General features: G+C 42.2%; 1 protein-coding gene across 1 annotated transcript in view; it reads left to right on the top strand.

Annotated features, from left to right (window-relative positions):
- The window catches only part of TGFBI (transforming growth factor beta induced), a 45,223-nt gene extending 39,921 nt beyond the window's left edge, over positions 1-5,302 (top strand). Inside the window, exons 15-17 of the mRNA XM_033140146.1 lie at positions 671-750; positions 2,129-2,153; positions 3,983-5,302. Of these exons, the coding sequence (XP_032996037.1) occupies positions 671-750; positions 2,129-2,153; positions 3,983-4,023 (146 nt within the window). The 3' untranslated portion in view covers positions 4,024-5,302. The remainder of the gene's footprint in view (positions 1-670; positions 751-2,128; positions 2,154-3,982) is intronic.
- Positions 5,303-18,711: the final 13,409 nt, after the last annotated feature.

Below are 18,711 nucleotides of genomic sequence, written 5' to 3' on the forward strand. Positions count from 1 at the left end.
GATCATCTATTCCAACCCCCTGCAATGCAGGAATATGCAGCTGTCCCATATGGGAATCGAACCTGCAACCTTGGCGTTATCAGCACCACACTCTAACCAACTGATGAACTACACCTTCTGTCATCCCTAGCCATTTCCCGTGCTTGCTGGGGTTGATGGGAGTTGTAGTTCTGCAAAATCTGGAAGGCTAAAGGTTCCCCACACCCAACCTATGTTCTTAATTGTGTTTCCCGAAAGTCTACCAGTTTTGGTGGATGGAGGGCAATGGCAGGAGCAGTGGATAACTCCTAAAAATACAATGTACAATCCAGCTGTAGTATTTTCCCTTTCCTGCATATGGCAACAAAGCATTTCTCTTAAGGAAGTATCTAGGATAGTATGTGGAATTTTCTGGGTTTGCACACAGAGCAGTAATGTTTGGTTGCTTGGACAGACTTAACAGCAGAGTTTGAAGCATTGGTATAGAGTTGTTGCCATTGCATTTAGTTTGTTCCATAAATTTGTGTCCTGCCTCTCCATTTGATGCTTAAGGTAGCTCAAGAAACAAAACACCAACCCAAAATAAAAGCATAACAACAGAACGTTGTAAATTGGTCTTCTAAATTAATGGAAGCAGAAAACATCCACAAGTATATTTGAATGTTGTTTGAACGTTGTTTGTGTCTTTTAGCTTCCAGGCCTAATGAAAGAAGTGACGAGCCTGCAGATCCTGCACTGGAAATCTTCAAGCAAGCCTCTGCATTATCCAAGGTAAGCATAATGCTCAAGCAGCATATAGAGCCATTTCTATTGTCCCTGTATTTGGACATGGACAACAGAGATCATATCACTGGAACCTGCATTCAAATTAAATTATTACAATTTATTTACTTGTTCCACTTTTAAACTGTCCTCTTCAGTTAAGATCCTGGGGCAGTTTGTAAAATATCTAGTCAAAATTGTAATAAAACCACTAAACCTTTAACCATTAATTTTATCATCATCATATTCAGGCTCTCAAAGTCAACACAGCAGAGGGCAATGTAATTACAACAGAACTTGAACACATTGATCTCCTGCAAAGGCGGGGGTTTACAGATGTGTCTTAGGCTGCTATCTTCCAGATCAGTTATATTCACATGCTGTGAAGATGGCAGGGAAGAGAGCCCATGTGAGAAGGACTTGGCCCACTATCTTTATGTCACTATCTCTCACCCCTTGCCTTTCCCTGCAAGACTAATTGCAGCCGTTTAGAATCGTCAACAGGTTTTCCACACTTATCAGCCGATCACCCATTCCCACCACCCTTCTGAGTAATACCCCTCCCCACTCCCCCACTATATTTAAGGATCTGGTGACTTCTGTTTCAGTGTATCTGAAGAAGTGTGCATGCACACGAAAGCTCATACCAAGAACAAACTCAGTTGGTCTCTAAGGTGCTACTGGAAAGAATTTCCTATTTTGTTTTATCTTTATGTCACTACACATAGAGGTTTGCAACAGGAGGTACTCTCTGAACATATCCAAAAATGTACTTGCTTGGAAAGATCTCCCACTGATTACAGTGAAATTTGCCTGTCTGCAGCCCCCTCCTAAAATCACAGTCCTAAGTATGTAGTGAACTATACAGAACCAGTGGAACTGGTATCCATGGATCAGATGTGAAATATTTTGTACCAGCTCCCTAAACGACGCTATGCAATCTCTCATTTGGCCTCTTATTCAGCCATATTTTAATGGCCTCAAAAGTAATGGCTGTGGTGCAAATGCCGCCCCGCCCCCACCCCCACCCCAGGCACAGCCTGCTTCTCCCAGTTTTCTTTCCATCTTTACAGAGGCTTACAGTGGTAGCAGCCGAGGGCTGAAGTTAGACCTACAGCAGCTTTTCAAGTGGTGCAGGGGGAACCGCAGGGCGCACAGATACTGTTTTGACACAAGCTCCCTTTGGATTAGCCCACTGGTTCCTGCCCCCACCCCCGCAACACAACAGCCTTCAGCTCTAATATGGGCAAAACCCATACTTACTAAGGGAATGTTTTTGTTTGGGGTTTTCAATTGCACATCAATTTGCTATAAAATTATATAAATATTATTGATTTATTTCATCTGTACAAATGTAAACATTTCCTCTCTTTTTCCCCCCTTGCAGATTTCCCACAGGAATGTTCGATTAGGTAAGCAAAATTTACATGCCACGTAACTTAAATGGTTCCTCTGTGGTGTTGGTGTAGTTGCATCCCATGCCTAACCCATGAGAACCATTTGTATTCTCTCAGAACATGGGCATGTTTAATCCACTCACAGGGACCTCCATATATTCCAGGCATCTTCACTTGATATCTTACGAGTGCTGTGTGGGTGCTGGCCAATGGAAGCATTTTTAGCCACACTCACAGTGGGGGTCATGTATACTCTGAATTTGCCTGTTGCTGGACCCTTCTGGGAAGCAATGCCATTCCTTCCTTTCTTAGTGAGGCTTTCCTTCTCTTTGTTTCTTGTAGGCTCTTCAAGGGCAATTGAACTATCAGCTATGAAAAATGTTTGGGATAACAAGGAATGTGAAATGCCCCAGTCAAAACACAAACATGTGTTGGAAGTAGGGAGATATGCTCAGCAATATATCCCTATCCCCTACTGCTCCTTTCACTGAGATAAACGACTGGTCCATCTAGGTCAATAGGGATGCAGGTGGCACTGTGGTCTAAACCACTGAGCCCCTTGGACTTGTTGACTGGAAGTTCAGCGGTTCAAATCCGTGTGACGGTGGTGAGCTCCTGTTGCTCTGTCCCAGCTCCTGCCAACCTAGCAGTTTGAAAGCATGCCAGTACAAGTCGATAAATGGATACCACTGTGGCAGGAAGGTAAATGGCATTTCCGTGCGCTCTGGTTTCCGTCACGGTGTCCTGTTGCACCAGAGGTTTTGTCATGCTGGCCACATGACCTGGAAAGCTGTCTATGGACAAACGGTGGCTCCCTTGGCCTGAAGCAAGATGAGCACCACACCCCAGTTGCCTTTGACTGGACTTAACTGTCCAGGGGTCCTTTACCTTTTAACACCTGGGTCAGTACTGCCCACACAGAACAGCAGCCGCTCTCTAGGGTTTCAGTCAGGGTTTCTTCCCAGCCCTACCTGGAAATAGGGGACATTGCTTGGCTACTTAGGCAATGTGAGGGACAGGTTTCCTTTCCCTTGCATAGTGGGCAAACAATCCCTCTCCCCTTGTGCTGCCTGGTCTAGACATGCAACAAGAGTGAGGTGATAAAATCCTGAGGCAACAGAGTGGTCTATGCCATTTCAGCCTGCAGATGTTAGATTATATTTTTGAACACTTCCCCACATTTTAAAATACACCTCCTTTTAAATTAGAACTAGGTTCTGGCTCAGTCTGTTCCCTACCCTGCAACAAGGGAGGGCTTGCGGGATGTTGTTTTAACAGAGGGACATACGTTATAAATGTAATTCCCCCACCTGCAATCTGAAGTGGTACTCTTCATTCTGTCATCTCGGGATGTTGCCACCAAATTTACAACAAATTATGTTGTGTATGTAAACATAATATATTGGTCAATAGAGACACCTAGATGTCTCAGTGCATACCCAGTCAAGGGAATACTATACCCCACTGTCAAGGGGATAGCATACCATAATACCATATCACCCAGTTCTTGCAAATTGCCATGTGCATGCCAGAGCACTGTGGCATAGGCATCCAACCTCGTTTAATGAAGCTTAGCAAATCCAGTGGAATTAAGTATGTGGGAATGAGTGCCTGATTGCAGTCAATGTTCAAAACAAACACTGTAGGCACATTCTAAAGCATCTTTCAAGCAATTCAGTTTTCATTTAGCTGTGAACAGCTTTAGAGAGGAACAGAATAACATAGTGGTAGTAAATGGTTTACTGATTTTAATTTGAGAAGATCTCTGACTATCTTTTTGATGCAGCCATAGACGATTAATGCAGTTGTGCTTATGACAGCGTCTGCTTCTCTCCTTTTTTCAGCTCCTGTGTATTCCAGATTGTTAGCCAGGATGAAACACTAAAGCAACAGGCATTCTGTATATGTAAAGCACAACCAAGGATTCAGCTAGCTTTTGCCATTGGGTTGCTGAAGAGAAGGACTTTGTTTTCTACAAAAAACAACAACAACAACACCCACACATGTCACCATGTATTACACAAAGGTTATGTTTTTTTCAACTGAAATGAAGGAGAGAAAATAAAAGCCATATATATTTAAACCATTGTTTGATAAGCCTAATTTTGTTACAGTTGGTAGCTGAGAATTCAGGGAGCCTCAGGTAGCCTATGTGTGTCTACTCCAAAATTATTTAGGCCCAGCCTCCAGTTGTTCAAGAGCTAAAAATGGCTATGATTGCAAGACATGCTAAAACGTATCCCTTTCTGGTTAGTATTTAATAAAAATGTTTAAGGTTTGCATGTGCTGTCAAGAACTGCTCATACTGGCTTATGCTCAGAATCCTATTGAATATCTGAGGCTTTGGCTTTAGAAAAGGGAGTTATTCAGAAAAGCAGCCTGAATTAGACTCAGGTTGGCTTTCATTTGCGACAGTCTGTCTACATGGCTTTGAGTGCAGATACGTAGACTGATCCTGCACTTTTGCACACAGTCACTGCTAAAACCAAGATTGGTGAAGCTCATTTGTCCAAATTGGCTCTTCGTGTTTTGAGGGTCAGTGGGATGAATGGCCCATTTTCTATAAGGTGCTAACAGTAGTTTTTTCCTACTTAACAGAGTTTTGTTGTGAAGATAGCCACAGAAGCATTTATTATTCATTTCTATATGTATAGGGGTAGGTACATATGGATCATGATTGGTCTCTGTACCCTGGTGCTTTTCTTTTTCTTTCTTTAAAAAAACAACAGTAAAAGAGTCCTGTTTTAGAGTAATAATCCAACTTTGTGACTTTTCCACACTTTATGGTTTGAGGCTTGCAAGCTTACAGATAGGATATTCTGATTTGGTCTCTCATAGTTAATGAGGTTTGCATGTGCTGTCAACTACATTTTGGTTGGGGCTTTCTACTACATTTTGAAAATGAAGGCAACAAGCTTCATAGGAATTACGTAAAATCTTAATACCGTTTTTCAGAGCACACAGCCTAGGCATGACTTAGACATAAATTTGTATGTGGACATTTTAAAGGATGTAAAAGTACAGCTTGTGCCTTCAATTAAAACTGGCTATTTAGGTCACAATACATGTGCTACAGAACTAAGCTCCCTACATGCTGCAGAAGCTTTCTCATTCATTCACCCCTGATAGAGAACAAAACCTGTCAGAAATTCAGGAGATTTTCTTTCAAAAGGGGAGAGTTTCGATGCAATGTGCACTTATAAAAAGCTGCCTGTGTGTGGACAAGCTATCACACATTCTAACATGAGCTCTCTGAATTGCGGCCTGTAGTCTTAAGAGACTTAAGTGCCTACTCTCTGAACAATGCCAGTTGTGTACTTCAGCAAGAACATGTGGTTTTTATTTTCTTCCCTCCTGTGCTTTGAAAATGTTCCACACTATTCTGTGTCATAGCTCCTTCTTCTTTTTAAGCCTCATTGATGATATTAGGGAATTTGCATGATATAAGCTATGGTTTGATCAGTGCTGTCAATTAGCTTTTGTTTACACATATGGTTCTAACTTTAATATCTTTTTTTCTTCCTGAGCCTGGCAATACATCCTCTCTGTAATGTGGTCATAGAACAATCCCTCATCAAAACCTTCAAATAAACAATTCATTTGTAATAAAACTTGGGTTTTCTTTTAAATATATAAATTGACTGTGTCAGTAATATTACAAGTTACATCAGCATACTTCGTTTAGGGACCCAGTTTTACCTCAGATAGCTTTAAGAAATCCCATGAGTACCACCCCAAAATACTGCAAAGTCTTTCTGCAGATTTTACACATTGTGAAGCTTTTGTTTCAGCCATTTATTTACCTCAGAGTTTTACCTCACACTATCCTGGCAGTGGGGAAGTAGGACACTGCCTGCTCAGTTTGCACATGGTAACTTATTTGTTTGACAGTATCTCCATGTGAAAATCACACCCATTTCTCTTTTTAGAGAGAAGGTTCAAAAAGCAACTTTCCTTGATATGGCAAGTTTTGATACAAAGCGGTCATTTTCAAAGGTGGGCACTTTCAAGCATTCAGATTCAGATATGGGATGGCACAGAAGCCTGGCAGTAGAATTGGTGGGGCGGGGGGGGGGGAGAAATTGAAAGTGTTGCATAAATATTTTACAATATTCTTTGTTTAATTTTTTGGACATATTCATGAGATAGCTTAAAGACAGCCTTCACCCACTGTTTGTTTGTTTGTTTGTTTGTTTGTTTGTTTGTTTGTTTGTTTGTTTGTAACTATTTGGACTAATTATTTATTTGTAACTCAAAACAACTACAAAAATGTGATTAAGAAAGTTTTTTCAAAAAATAAATAAAAATAAAGTAGCACACGGTTGGGAAAGCCAGGCTTTAAGCAGTTATCAAGAGCTTTGTGAACATGACACATAGTTGGAGAACAAATATTTTGTTACCAGTGTTTTGTTATTTGTGCATCAAACTATTCTGTTGATTGCATAGGTGCCATATTCATGAACATGATATGGTAATGCTACCAGCTGGCACCATTAAGAGCTCATTTGCCAGGTACCCCAGTAAATGCCTACCTCTCCCAATGACACTTAGCTCAAAAGACTTTTTTTGTGCACTTGTAGTCCTTCCAAGAACTCCGTAAAGTAGGGCACTATTAACATCCCTGCAAAACAAGGCACTATCAATTAGCAATCCTTGCCATAACCCTGGGAAGTAGGGCTCTATTAATCAATACCAGCTTACCCAAGATTGCCCAGCCAGTCAGTCAATGCTTCAGCAAAAGTTTGATTCTCTTCCTTGCCTAATTCATCGGTCATTATGGTGTAGCACCACCTCTAGTTTTGCACATTTAATGATGGCGCTGGATTTCTCAGTGACACGTGTCCCTTCCTACATAGAATTTATTGACAGAATCTGTGGCCTTTGAGATGCTGTTCAACTCCACTGACTATGCTCCTGGGGCAGATGGGAGTCAAAAGTCCAGCAACATCTGAAGAGCCACAGGCCCCCCACCGCATTTTAAAGCATTCTGGTGTGCACAAGAATCAGAATCAAAGGAAAATGGTCAGAATCCTATATAGAACTAAGCACTTCAAATAGGAGTCTGCAAGCCTCATCTCAATGCCTCCCATGGACCTTGCCATTGCTCATGCCAAGCTCTGGGAATCTTGCCCTTTTCCATACCCAGTGAAACAATTTGCTTCAGCACAGCTTGACTTAGTATTACGCATCCCATTCAAGGGACTCCCATGCTCTTTTTAAATACAAGATGCAGGCTTGTCCAATCATACAAGCATAACAACAGCCTGCTGGACCAGGGCAATTGCCCATCTAGTCCAGTGTCCTATTCTCACAGCGGCCAAACAGATACTTGCGGGAAAACCTGCAAGCAGGACCTGAGCACAAACACTCTCCCTTCCTGTGGTTTCCAGCAACTGGTATTCAGGAGCATTGCTGCTTCTGGCTGTAGCGGCAGAGCATAGTTATTGATAGCCATATCCTCCACAAATTTGTCCAATCCTCTTAAAGGATCCTCTTTTAAATCAACAACAGGATCAAGTGGTGATGCCTTCCTAGAATTTCCATTTCTGGGGTGGTGAAGGTGACTTAAAATTGTGCTCCTACTCAATGGGAGGGGAAACCCCTTCCCCCTACCATAAACTAGGAGAGGAGGGAGTGTCACAGAGTAGGCCAGGCGGTTGTTTTTCTTCCACAGGGGAATATTCAAATATAAATGACCCCATCTGAAGCCTGAGTGGCACCACTTGGTCCTTCTCACTGATAAGCAGACCTAATGCTTATGCAGGGGAAGTTGAAGCATTTCCTTCAAGAGAATACTTCTGACCTCTTAGAGCTACTTCTTTTCCTCATACCTCCAGAAATGGGGATAATAGCATGTGCAATACTGTGGTTTGGAACTAAAAGCAATGGTGCACTGAAGCATAGTGCTATTAAGTGCTAGAGGGATTCCGATAAACAATGGACGTGAAAGAAAATGCTTCAATGGCTTAAAATAAGAACTGAGTGCTTCCGAAGAAAAACAAGCAGACCAAATTCTCACAGGAGAAATATACATTTAAGAGCAGAAGAACTATGCCAGAACAGCATAGTTTGACAGAGAGGGCTGCTCTCGAAAAGGAGAATTCTCAAAGTCTGCAGTGTTCTGTGTTCTGGATTAGGGGTGAATGGAGACAAGGTCCAGCCAGACTTCACAAACAAAAATCAAGCCCAGCACAGAAAAACCAAGTTCACAGATGTTTTAAAGGCAAACAAGGAAATGAAAGAGGAACTTATGAAAAAGGAAGGATTATTCACATATTTCAAAACTAGTCTTAATCATCTACAGTATCGTACTGCCAGCTCAGGAGAAGGCAACCTTAAATTATCACGGTGAAATATCAAATCCTATTTGGTTCTAAGCAAGTGAGTCACAAATCTGAAAGTCATTTTTACTCACCTGCAATAAACTGACAAAACAATCCTATGCTTGTCTAGGTAAAGGGACCCCTGACGGTTAGGTCCAGTCGCGAATGACTCTGGGGTTGCGACGCTCATCTCGCTTTACTGGCTGAGGGAGCTGGTGTACAACTTCCTGGTCATGTGGCCAGCATGACTAAGCCGCTTCTGGCGAACCAGAGCAGTGCACGGAAACGTCGTTTACCTTCCCGCTGGAGCGGTACCTATTTATCTACTTGCACTTGATGTGGCAGGAGCTGGGACCAAGCAACGGGAGCTCACCCTGTCACGGGGATTCAAACCACAAATTCCACTAAGTTCAGTAGGACTTACTCCAAGGTACAGAATTACAGCCTAACCTTTTGGGTCTATTCAGAGTGGCACTATTATGTCTGTGGCTCATTGCCTACGTATATTAACAAAATCCATTATGGGACCTGGCAGTTTTGTATCAGCATCACATTTGTGACTTGTGTCCATTTAGCATGGGAGAACTCTGTTTCTTACTTCCATTTTGTATCCATGCTTATGAGCTTCCTTACTCTATGAGGCATCGGCAACTAATAGCATATCCACTTTTTGCTCATGTAGAACTTGTTACGATCAAATTCATGGCTCATAAAATTCATGCTCCCTAAAATGGCAAAACCCTCTGGGTCAACACTGTAGCCTTTTTAACTATACGTCTTACCACTCATCTTAACCCTGATGTGTGAGGGTATTCATCTTACCACTTGGGAGGATAATACAGGGGCCACATTCACTCCCATCTGCAGCAGCATGGAAAGCGGATCCTCTCCCTTCTTGCTAAATTATTATTGGGTGGACATGACCCATGTGACCCCTCCTATCCATTGACATTCACCTGAGTGGTTACATCATTTGCATGGTAGAGTAGCAGTCTTCTTCTTCTTTGGCGATCACACATAGCCGAGTAAGAGTAGCAGTCACACCCTTCCAGCACCACCACATAGATAATGCTATCTATGATACTAGTAGTCCACCTAGATAAACAGTTGTGAAAATCTCAAATTGTGCAATTTTGCATATTTTTATTTGTTGTTGTTTTTTAAAAAAAAAACAAGTGTAAATAAATTATGCAAATCATCTGGCCATGTGGAGTGTTCCCACATGACATTGTTTACATAGCAGAGGGGAGCAAAGAAACATGGTAAAGACTGATGGCACCTAAGAATGAACCACCTCATCATATGTTAAGGTATCACAGAGCAGGACTGCACTGCCCTTCTGACCTCCATCTGGTTGAGTCACAACAGCATACTGGGATCCAGAGGGGTGCAGTGGTGATGAGATTGTTGTGGTACAAACATTTCAGTGCCCTGCACTGGCTTTGCCATGGCTCTGCCCTTCTTCTCCTCTCCTCTCATCTCTCTTTAGCGTTCGCCTTTCTTTATGTGATGGACTCTCCACCAACATTCATTATAAGCTGTCCAACGAAAACGAGCAAGAAGCTCCATTTGTTTAAAACATTGACCAACAGGGGAAAAAATGTAATTCACTCAGATCAAAACAGCTTCTGCTATTGTGTTCTCTATGAGAGGATTCCAGAGATTTATTGAGGATCATTTCTTGCCAAGTTCAGCACTACCCCAGGCTCCATGCCTGTGAAATACTTTGTTCTTGGCACAGGCACCTCTGACTATAGTCCATCAGGGGGGAAAATAGCTGGAAACCTTTATGCTCTCAAGAGGAGCACTAAATGTCAACTGTTACTAAAGTGGGCTTCAGTGAAGCAATCTCCCCACCCACCAACCCACCAACCCACTTTTTCCTAACAAGAGACTAGATTTATCTGGAGACATTTGTGAGTCTGTGCTACTGACTCCTAACTACACCTAGACAGAACCATTCGTAACTTATACCCTGAGCAGCAGCTCCAAGCCTGACTCTCTGAACCAGGTGAAGAGGGGACAGCAGGACCAGCTGTCCCAGAGGCAGAGATGCTGGATACTCAACATCACGCTTAAGGCATATTCCAGAGCCCATTAGCTGGATGCATCAATGCTTGAACGTCCCCTTCTGCAGAACTAGCCTGTTGCACACATTCTAATACCTGTCTATTAATGCAGGTAATAAGCCTGCAGGGAACTAACAAGAGAGGAGATGCTTTGATAACCCTCTGACATGTTGGGTTTACCCATGTTTCTCTCCACACACCCCATGCCACACTCTTATAACCTCATTCACTGTTTTGTAGCTCTTTCGGTTAGCCCATGGGTCCTGCTGCCCTGTAAATGGAAATTTAGCAAAATCCATGAATGCTGACCCACTCCTCCCTATTTTCTTTCACAATTCCTCTCCATTGCAGGGGGCCTTCTTGGTAGTGGCACCCGCCCTGTGGAATGCCTTCCCATCAGATGTCAAAGAAATAAACAACTATCTCATGTTTAGAAGATATCGTTCAGGGAAGGTTTTAGTGACTGACGTTTTAATGTATTTTTAATATTTTGTTGGAAGCCACCCAGAGTGTGGTATAAATTTATTATTATTATTATTATTATTATTATTATTATTATTATTATTATTATTGAACCTTTACTTTGTTCAGGGATTTTTTATTGTACTGATATAAATAATGTCAACAAAGCAAAAATTCATTAAAATATTATCACCATTCTTGTTTAAAGCAACCCTAGATCAGGAATGGCCCTTCAGATGTTGTTGAACTCCAACTCCCATCAGCCCCAGCCAGCTTGGTCATTAAGTTCCTTGTCCCTGATTTGGATGCTCCTGGGAAATGGAATCATTCTGAGTGTCACTCATTGCAGGAGATTGCTGGGGGGTGCTGCCTTATCATCTCTGCAAACATAATAATTGGCATGATTTAAATGCCGAATGGAAACGTTCATATTTCAAAGTGTTAAAAATTAAAATAAGTTCAGAGAGGTGAGAATTTTGAAAAATGGCTGTATTGTGGTTCACATATTGTTTTGGAAAAGTGTGAATTGGGTATGTTTGCCTTCAAATGCAAACTGAAGCAAATTTCTCCTCCATCCCTAATCAGTGACATTATGTGCCCACTGATATATCTAATGTATATGCTTTAATATGCAATTTCAGCCAGTACATCAGACTCCAATGGTGGATCATCAGTTATCAGAATATTGTTACCAGAGGTAAGGACAAGGGGTGGGGGTTGGGGGCAATGTGTAGGACCTCTAGGCTACTGAATGGGATAGTTGAAAGGGCTATCAAAAGGGAACATTCCCAACAACGAGCTTTCTTAGTAAAAAAAAAAATCAAAACAAAAACCGATCTGGAAACAACCATCTTTAAAACAGCATTAAACGAAGTCTTTTTATTACAGATGGTCTCCTCCCTTAAACTTTTCACTGCTGTTCTACAAATGAATTTAAATACAGAGAAAGAAACTAGCACAGTGCCCTGTTCCAAGGGAAATTCCATACATAGGGGACTTTGATTGTAAAGTGTACGTTTTCTCAGCCATGTGGAAAAAGTGGAACATTGTTTTCCTAGTTTACAAAGAGGTCTTGGAGTTGATTTGACCCATGGGCTGATGTTTGGGTGGTCGGCTGAAGGAAACTGTGCAACAACCTCTCTAGCAGATGCACAATTGACATGTGCGTGCATCTCATTAGGAGCTTTCTCAACACTTTGTTGCTAAATGTGTAACAGTGGGAGCATTCATTTGTATTCAGAGGCCACCCAGGGTAAAATAGCCAGCAGTAGGAAAAAGAAAAGGAAGGGCCACGACAGAGGCACAACTCCTGAGATCTTTCAAACAGACAATGAGAAAGGCAAAGGTGAAACCACCCACATGCTATTACAGTACTGAGAAACATTATATCACACACAGAGACAAGCAACAGTCATTATTGTGTAGTTGCTATAAATGACCAATCATATCATTGTATAAATGACTGGAGGCATGTACCTTTTAGGTCGGGCAGTAAAGTGGGGATGGCGGTGTAAAAATGGGAGAAGGCTAAGAAGAAGGCTGAACCAACAGTATAGCGTTTCAGCTCATGCACACAACGAGCACTGTGGGTGTTTAGCCGTCACAGAGTCGCTAGCCACTTTGTCCCATTTTCCATTGGGAACAGGAAAATGGCTTACAGAATAAATTCCTAGAGAGAAAATAAGTATGAAGTTACTTCCAGTACTGTTGGTTGAAAGGCAGGACATAAAAAGGGAACATACAGTAAATAACTGGCATGAGGTTGTGTTGGTTTTAAACAATATTGTAAGATGCTATATGATCAAGGGGTGGGGCAATATGGGTGATGTGCTGGTAGATCTCTGGGTGATTCACACTGGATCAGGAATAATAATAATAATAATAATAATAATAATAATAATAATAATAATTTATTTGTATACCGCCTTTCTATCTTACGATACTCAAGGTGGTTTACAAGAAGAAGAAGAAACAAAAAATGTACATCTTATAACAATCTAATGCAATACAAAAATGTCAGAATAAAACAAAACTTTAAAATAAACAACCTACATCAAAAAGTAAAATTCAACAGTTATTAGAGTAATATAAAATAATATCAACATATAAAAGTTAAACAGAAGTCCACTCAACATTTACAATAAACAATTTCTAAACTAATCAATAAAACAACAGCAAGCCACAGTACATAAAATAATACAATACAAATTGAGAAGCAAAGACTAGAGGGTGGAGCAAGGCAGGTGGAAGGAGGCCTTGCCCGATGGAGTCTCTCCTCACACAGTTCTTCCTTCAGGAACAGCTCCTTTATGAAGAGTCCCAGGGCCAGGGGTGGGGCAAGGTAGGTGGAAGGAGGCCCTGCCTGACGGAGTCTCTCCCCTCACAGTTCTTCCTTCAGGAACAGCTCCTTTAGGAAGGATTTTTGTTTTACAATAGCTGCAACAAAATTGCTTCCTGCGACCTTAAATTATACTGTTGAAATGAAGGGATAACCAGGAGTGGGGTTTTGCATGGAAAGATGGTGAGTTCTCTTCGGTTCCATTAAAGATTCCAGAATCCAAATTAGACAGGACTAGTTAAACCTCTCGGTACATTTAATATGCACATCTCCACCCCTGCTGTGTTTCGAATGGCAATAGCTGGTCTGAATCTGCTATTTAGATTGGGATGAAATCTCCCTCGGTGTCATTTAGAGGGGTTCGAAGTCACATCTAGCTTGGCCCTAAGGGAAGATTGTGAAATAAAGTCTGTGGTTTTCTGTAGAAGTTGATTCACCCCATGCTCGTAACAAGGGGTCACTCCCACAGTCACTGTGCTGATCTCAGTGGCTAGACATATCTGTAAACACCACAGCTACAATACTTATTTTATTGCTCACTGATACTCAGGTTACAAATTCAGCAGAACTGGAAAGCTTTTCCTGGACCATGCTACAGCAGGCTGCAAGTGATGCTTGGTGGTAGTGGTGACTGAACCCATGCAAGAGCTTCTCCATTGGGTGGGGCATATGAAACTCCAGCTTCTTGCACGTCACACGTGTGACACCATGCACACGACACAGCCCCCCCCCAACTGCCTTCGCAAGCTGGTGCCTCTGTGGCCAGGAGTATGAGGTGTGTGTGTGTGTGTGTGTGTGTGTGTGTGAACTTCTCCATCTCCTCACCCCCCATTAAAGCTATTGCAAGGGGCAATAGAGCAAGCGGCTCTCTTTTCCAGGCCCATTTCACTGCAAAACCACCCTAAGATAAAAGAAGAAGAAGAAATAGGATGCTGAATTATGCACACAATTGACAGCACATTGCGAGCTGAACTTGAAGTAAAGGAAACAAATATGGAAAATCAACATCAGAGTTCCTGGCGTGATTCTAGTTCTCTTTATTATAGCTGGATAGATTGGAATTGTTAGTCACCACGCAGCATTTATATTAGGTGCTATATTCCCTTGGCAGCAGCAGAGTAAACTGATGATGAACTGGTCGTGTTCCCTCAAATTTCCTTACGCTAATGAGAGCCTCTTAGCATTGTCTTGGATTTTCTTTTATCATAATGACATTTTCCATGATTTGTGAGATGTTTCCGATATGAACAATTCAGCAACTTAGAAAGCAGCTGGCAGGAACTCCTGCTCCCACCCGCCTGCCTGGGAATAGGACTGGCTTTTCCCTTTCAGGAAATAGATGGATGGCTGGTGCCTCTACACAGCCCTGGAGCATGGCCCGAACCATATGGGATGCCCTAGCCAATGACAAGGTGCCAGGGAACATTTCTCCTACTTCTGAGCTTCCTGGTACGTGAGCTTTTTGCCACTGCAAAACCATATTTTGGCCCTGGGACATAGTTTGAAGACTGGCTAAATTCAAAATTTCAAAATATATTGACAAAGCATTTGAGAAGTACCCTTTGGATTCATCCTGCAAACAACCCCTCCTACACAACTGCCTGGGTATCTATTTTCAGAAAGGACAGTAGCATTTTATTGTACCGGCCTGCATTTCTTTAAGACACCATTGCTGAAAGATATATTGTGCAGAACACTTAGTGCCTGCAAAATATTATGAGTTTCCAGTTGGATCAGGAGATTTTCCAAAACAAAGAACACATTGCTAATAACAAAGAGCTGAGAAAAATAAAACGGGAATTTTTAGTGCCTTTAAAAAACAGGTTGATGCATTTGTTTGGAACAGAGGCATGTTTAAATAACACCTAAAGGCATAAGGCTTGGTTAAATGGCTTAGATGTGGAATTGCACCAGCATATTTGTGGGTTTCACCTTTGGGGATATGACAAGAAGACGATCCTTTGAAATGACAGAAGCTTAAGTTATTGCCAATGATTCCACAAATTATAGAAGTTGCTGCAGCCCTGTACTTGGGCCTGTCTCACTCTGACCAAGCATACCTCTCTTTTGCAGTAGCCAGCTGTTGATGAAGTACCAGAAAGACTGTTTTGTTGGGCAATTGCCTGATGATGTTGTCTTTTCCCTGAAGGGCATCTTGCCCCAGTCTGTCCTCCTGGGAGCCTGTCCCTTCAAGAGCCTGCCTTTCCCAATCCACAAAGCCCAATGAGAATAGCCTCTAGTGTTTAACTGAAACTGTTTTATTGCCAAATAGTTTAGACCTTTCAGTCACTACCCAAGATTCCCTGAGATCCAAATATATGGAGCTGTGTCTATGTCACCCATTGAAAATAATTAATTTAAATTACTCATGTCCATTGATTTCAGTGGGTCTACTCAGATAGACCCAAACCACTGCTCTTCCACTGTGCTTTCAGCACTGCTGGGCACAGGAAACACCTCAATATCTTCAGGTGGGAGACAAAGACAGGAAGCAGGATCGGTTGGTAAATCTGAAACATTTCAGACTTTGCCACCGGAAAATGCACGGCCTTGTGTAAAGAGCTGCCCACTTTTACCATGTTCTTTTAAAGATCCAGTTAGTTTGATATCTACCCAAGATTAGACATTTGAAAACTACCCTGGAGTTTAAAGCTAGGAACAATAGTATAAGGGTGTTGGTATGCTTTTAGGAAGCAAAAATATTCAGAGGGCATGTGAGTCGCGGCCTTGTACAAATCTCTATGGTTCAACAAGCGATGATTCCCCAGGTTGGATACAGTGCTAAGGAAGAGATTGTGGTTTGTTGCTCCTATTCACACTGAGGGAGGAGCAAAATGGTAAACCATTAAGCATAACATGCAGATTCAACCTACCGTATGTGTTTTCATATTGCCATTTACTTAAGCCACAGGAGTAATTCTATTGCCTTCATTCATAAAGGCCGGGCAAGCGAATCCTGATGTCCCCCTTGTGGGTATTGATCTATGTCTCACGCGCTCTGTGCCTTTACAAGTTGGCACCTTTTTTTTTTTTTTTACAATGGAAAAGTTATTTTAAATAAATACATTTCTCCTAAACTCAAATGATTGATGCACTTGGGACCTCGCAAAGTTTATTGTTGCAGCGGAAAGACAGAATGGAAAGTTTATTCACAGCCCCTGCTACCCTTCTGCCTGGAATCTTGATGGTTAGAAGTGAAGAATAACAGATCAGATTAGTTGCTGCCTGGTGATTTATTGATGAGCAGTGCATGATGAATGGAAGCCAGGATTTATACCTAGTATAAGAGCAACAAGCAATATTTATAGCGGCTTATGGCAGATTCCATCTCTGCATCAGGCCGGATGCTGATGATGTCTTTCACAAATCATGTGTCTGCTGTACAGAATCATTGTGAGCTTAATGTTATAAAATTTGTAACCTTCGGAACAATGTGAACTGGTTTTTGTTTTTTATTTTAAAATCTAATCTCCCCAATTTATTGATAAATCCCTTTATGAGTTCTTTTAACTGAATGCTTTTCTAGTAACCTCAAAATCATGAGCACCAAAACAGCACTTGTACTTTTAGCACCAGTTGTGGGTTGTGGCAAGACTTTGAATATGGCCTTGAGCAATTTCTTTTGGCAAAGCTTCTCTTGCTGCATAATATAGGGACTTTAGCAGTTGCGTCTTAACTTAAATTCTGCCAGCTTCAAGCTCTCTCTACCCCCTACTCTGCCCCAATCACATCCCAAAAACTACTTTGAAAGTTGGCAAACGCATAGGCCCTAGTTGCTGCATTCAAAATTTGATTAGATGATAATGTTTGATTGAATCTGGCAGCTGTTCAAGTTTTGTTCTGAAGTAACAGTGTGCAGAAAAGAATTTTTAAAAAGTCATTCTAGGTTTCTGGACGCTACTGTTTCATGATATGCTCAGTGCTTGTTTTGTTTCCATTCCTCTACTTGCTGACTTTATGGGTTGTTGTTGGCATCCATTTGTCTTGAAAGACAATGGAGTGTGCCTCCAGGGGTTAAGTCAAACCACTGGAGAATCACAGTGTCTGCAGAGACCAGTAACTTGCAACTGCTGCTTCCTATGTTGTTTTTGCTGCATTAGCAGCACCAAAGTGACCTCCCTGGGGCACAAACCTGGACAGTGTGTATGAAGGTCCTGGGCTGCCCAGACAACAAGACAGCCTTCTTGGCCTCATTGATGTGGTCCAAAGGAAAGCAGAGTAATACATTTGGCACCAGCTTGGCTGCAGGAACTGCCAGAAGGAGGTGTACAAGATGCCATCCAACCGTCTTAGGGCCTGCACTCTGTAGGGTTTACTCCTTAGCCCTTTCTTCTCCTGAAGGTGTCCGACAAGACAGTGGTTAACTTACAGTGGTACCTCGGGTTACAGATGCTTCAGGTTACGGACACTTCAGGTTACAGACTCCGCTAACCCAGAAATAGTACCTCAGGTTAAGAACTTTACTTCAGAATGAGAACAGAAATGGCGCGGCGGCAGTGGGAGGCCCCATTAGCTAAAGTGGCACCTCAGGTTAAGAACAGTTTCAGGTTAAGAACAGACCTCTGGAACAAATTAAGTTCTTTAACCAGAGGTACCACTGTACTATGTTTCTTTCAACAGCCTTGGAAGGCATACCAATATTGACATCTCAGTATTATGAAAGCCAGTGTGTTGCAGGAGGGCGAAATGTAAGGTGTGACCTTGGTTCAAATCCTCACTCGGCCATGAAGCTCCTGGTGTGACCCTGGGGCAATCACTATCTATAACCTAACTAATTCACAGGTTTGATGTGAGGATAGAATTAGGGTCACTAATATAAACAATGGATAAGGCTCAGTGGTTGCAACTTTCATGACCTATCTGTCTGTTCCCCTCCTAAATTCTTCAGTCAAAAGACCTCTCCAGAGGGTCAGTGGGCATCATGGGCGGCATGGATCTGCAGTGTCAAGGGGGAATTGAGCTTCCACAGAGCAGCACTCAGTTGGCACAAGATCCCCTCACTGGATCTCAGGCTACTCCTTTCTCACAAGGCAGGTTCACTTGGACAGCTGCTGCATGCCATGCTGCGTGCTGCAGTGGGCAAGTTGAAGCCTAGAGATAGGGAGCTGTTTGAAGTCTTCTTCATGACAGGCAAGAGCAAGTCTAATGCCAACCACGGGGTGGGTTTATCTCTCCGCACAGTGTGATGGGCAGTAGGGTCTCGCTTACTCCAAATCTTCTGGATCATGCGCAAAAGGAATTGGTAATACTCAAGCACATAATGGATTGCTGCAGGAATTCCAAATCCTGCCTGAGGTTTTGGCAGAGTGAAACCTTTTTGGAGAGGAGTATAATGGTTCTGCTCCCACATCCTTTCTCTTCTGCTGCTCACAGTCCACCAT

This window comes from Lacerta agilis, chromosome 2, assembly GCF_009819535.1.
Source record: "Lacerta agilis isolate rLacAgi1 chromosome 2, rLacAgi1.pri, whole genome shotgun sequence".
Lineage (NCBI taxonomy): Eukaryota > Metazoa > Chordata > Lepidosauria > Squamata > Lacertidae > Lacerta > Lacerta agilis.